We start from the raw sequence: 2,285 nt of genomic DNA on the forward strand, positions 1-2,285 counted from the left end.
GGCCCGGTTCCACAACTTTCAGTTTAAACCGAGTTCAGCTGAACGGTCGTTAAGGTTGACGCTGACGTTAAATCTGTATCGCGTTCCACAACTCATTTCTAACCGTAGGTTACGTGAACCTATACCCTATTCACTGAAACTCAGAACATACGCTCCTTTCTCCTTAAACATGAACTGTGATTGGTTAGCTGAGATATCGCCAAAAAGAGGGGTAGATAAAAATCTTGCCGGTAAAGACAAAGGGTAAAGACATCAGTTATTCGATTGTCTTCTGCAGTAAAGGATAGAAAGTGATTGCAGTATAATGTCGTGTAAAAAAGAATTGTCCGTGAAGGACAATTCTAATAAAAAACGGTTACCGAATTTTTCGACAGACGAAAAAATAACTTTGATTGAAATCATCGATAGTAAGAAACACATAATCGAAAACAAACAAACCGACTCTGTAACTATCAAAGACAAAGAGAAGTGCTGGTTAGACATAAGCCGTGAGTTTAATAGCAGATGCATACAAGCAAACCGAAATGTTGCGTCGCTAAAAAGTTGCTGGGATAACTTAAAAAAGAGGACTCGGAAACATTTTGCCGAAATACGTAAAGAAGTTTTCGCAACAGGTATGTATATACATATAAGCATATTTATTATAAGCATATTGTATAGAATTATTAATTAATAATTGACGTATAGGCGGCGGAAAGATGACTATCCCTGATGACCCGATAGCTGAAAAAGTAAAAAATGTTATTGAACCGTCGGTCGATGGTTTACGGAATCAGTTCGATAGCGATTATGTAGCAGGTATGTATTTTATATGCTTTGAAATAATTATTCATAGATTGTATACATATTGTATCCCGCACAGCAAATGCCATGTAGATCCTACGATTGAAAGAATTTGTAGGCGTCGATTCGACATCATTTCGACGTCGATCGACGAATCATTTCTGACTGGGAAATGCCTTAACATCTATTTTTCTAAATGGAACAATAATCTCAAAAATGTGAAATAATTGTAAACTTATTTTTATAGGCGTAGATGACGTAAATGAGGGTCAGGATACAAACGATGATGTATTTATGGATATTGAAGTATGTACATTGAAAATTGTTTCTATATAATTCTTATCTTGATGAGTGCTATTCTTCTTGAAAAAGTATATTGTCTTACCAACATCGAAAATTGTTGGTCAATATATTCCAAATGTATTATTACACAATACTAATACTAATTACAATGTTTAAACACAGGCACTCGATGAAGCAGGTTTAACATCGAATTGGGCTGATTGGACCCCGGCAATGCTACATTCGAAGAAGAGTACTGAATTACAAGTTCCAGTATGCGACGATAAAGAAGTTCCAAATTCGGACCTTACATATGCTGAAGTAGAAACAATTTTAGGAACATCATCGAAGGACAATCGAGATGCAACAAACGTTGCAAGTTCGATCGTAAAAAAGAAAATTTTAAAACGGGGAAGACAAACGAAAACTCCTGTACTAAGCGCTGTAAGACGCAACCAATGTTTTTATGATTTAGCTCAATCTAAAACCGAATTAGTCGAGCTAATGAAGGAGGATCTGCGCGCAAAATCTAAAATAGAATTAAAAATTTTAAATACACAACTGCAAAAAGAACAACTTGAAATTGAGCTTCTGAGAAAGCAACTTCAATCATATGAGAAATAAAACTTTATTATTTTTTTCTTACAATGATTCTTATTGTATATCCACATAAATTCTAGAATAATTCAAGGTTAACGTTTATTACAATAAAATAAAAATGCAAGTATAAATAATATGATGTACATGATTTCGTGCATGATAATGTGAGTCCATGTATTCCCAGTGAACACCAAGTAACAGTTACATAACATCAATATTATAATTTCCTATTCAGCAATATAAATGTAATATAACACATGTTGTACATAACAGTTATATTGTTGAATGGAAAATTATAACATTAATGTTATGTAACTGTTTCTTGGTGTTCATTGGATTAGGAAGCAAACACTTTTACATTTCATATTTTAGAAAGAAATATCCCATCTTTTTTTACACATTCTATACAAATTTAAAAATGGTGCAATTGGTGCCGCCGTTGCACAAGGTCAATCTCAATATTAAGGACATCGTGCTGAAGAAGAAATCGTCATCATCGTCGTCGTCCTCGTATTCCAGCATATTCTTTAACTTTTTCCACAGTAAGGGTAATTTATTTTACAACAAGCTGAAAAATAATACATCTCAATATAACTACATATGTATATGTATAAGTATGA

At 33.5% G+C, this 2,285-nt stretch overlaps 1 protein-coding gene across 1 annotated transcript; it reads left to right on the forward strand.

Moving 5' to 3' along the window:
• The first annotated feature begins 6 nt into the window (after positions 1–6).
• Positions 7–1,799, forward strand: LOC105556083. The gene is made up of 4 exons (XM_012003153.1): positions 7–614; positions 688–798; positions 1,031–1,089; positions 1,249–1,799. Exons 1-4 carry the CDS (start codon positions 305–307, stop codon positions 1,687–1,689), a joined length of 921 nt encoding a protein of 306 aa, XP_011858543.1. The 5' UTR covers positions 7–304; the 3' UTR covers positions 1,690–1,799.
• Positions 1,800–2,285: the final 486 nt, after the last annotated feature.

The sequence above is a fragment of the Vollenhovia emeryi genome, unplaced genomic scaffold, assembly GCF_000949405.1.
Source record: "Vollenhovia emeryi isolate VEMERY1.0 unplaced genomic scaffold, V.emery_V1.0 DF940364.1, whole genome shotgun sequence".
Lineage (NCBI taxonomy): Eukaryota > Metazoa > Arthropoda > Insecta > Hymenoptera > Formicidae > Vollenhovia > Vollenhovia emeryi.

What these genes read in the sequence shown, in the direction of transcription:
- LOC105556083 (XM_012003153.1), top strand. Translation starts at nt 305, where the DNA reads ATGTCGTGTAAAAAAGAATTGTCCGTGAAGGACAATTCTAATAAAAAA. An exon ending in CGATAGCGATTATGTAGCAG is followed by an intron (nt 799 to 1,030) that starts GTATGTATTTTA and finishes TTATTTTTATAG; the next exon opens with GCGTAGATGACGTAAATGAG. An exon ending in ATGTATTTATGGATATTGAA is followed by an intron (nt 1,090 to 1,248) that starts GTATGTACATTG and finishes GTTTAAACACAG; the next exon opens with GCACTCGATGAAGCAGGTTT.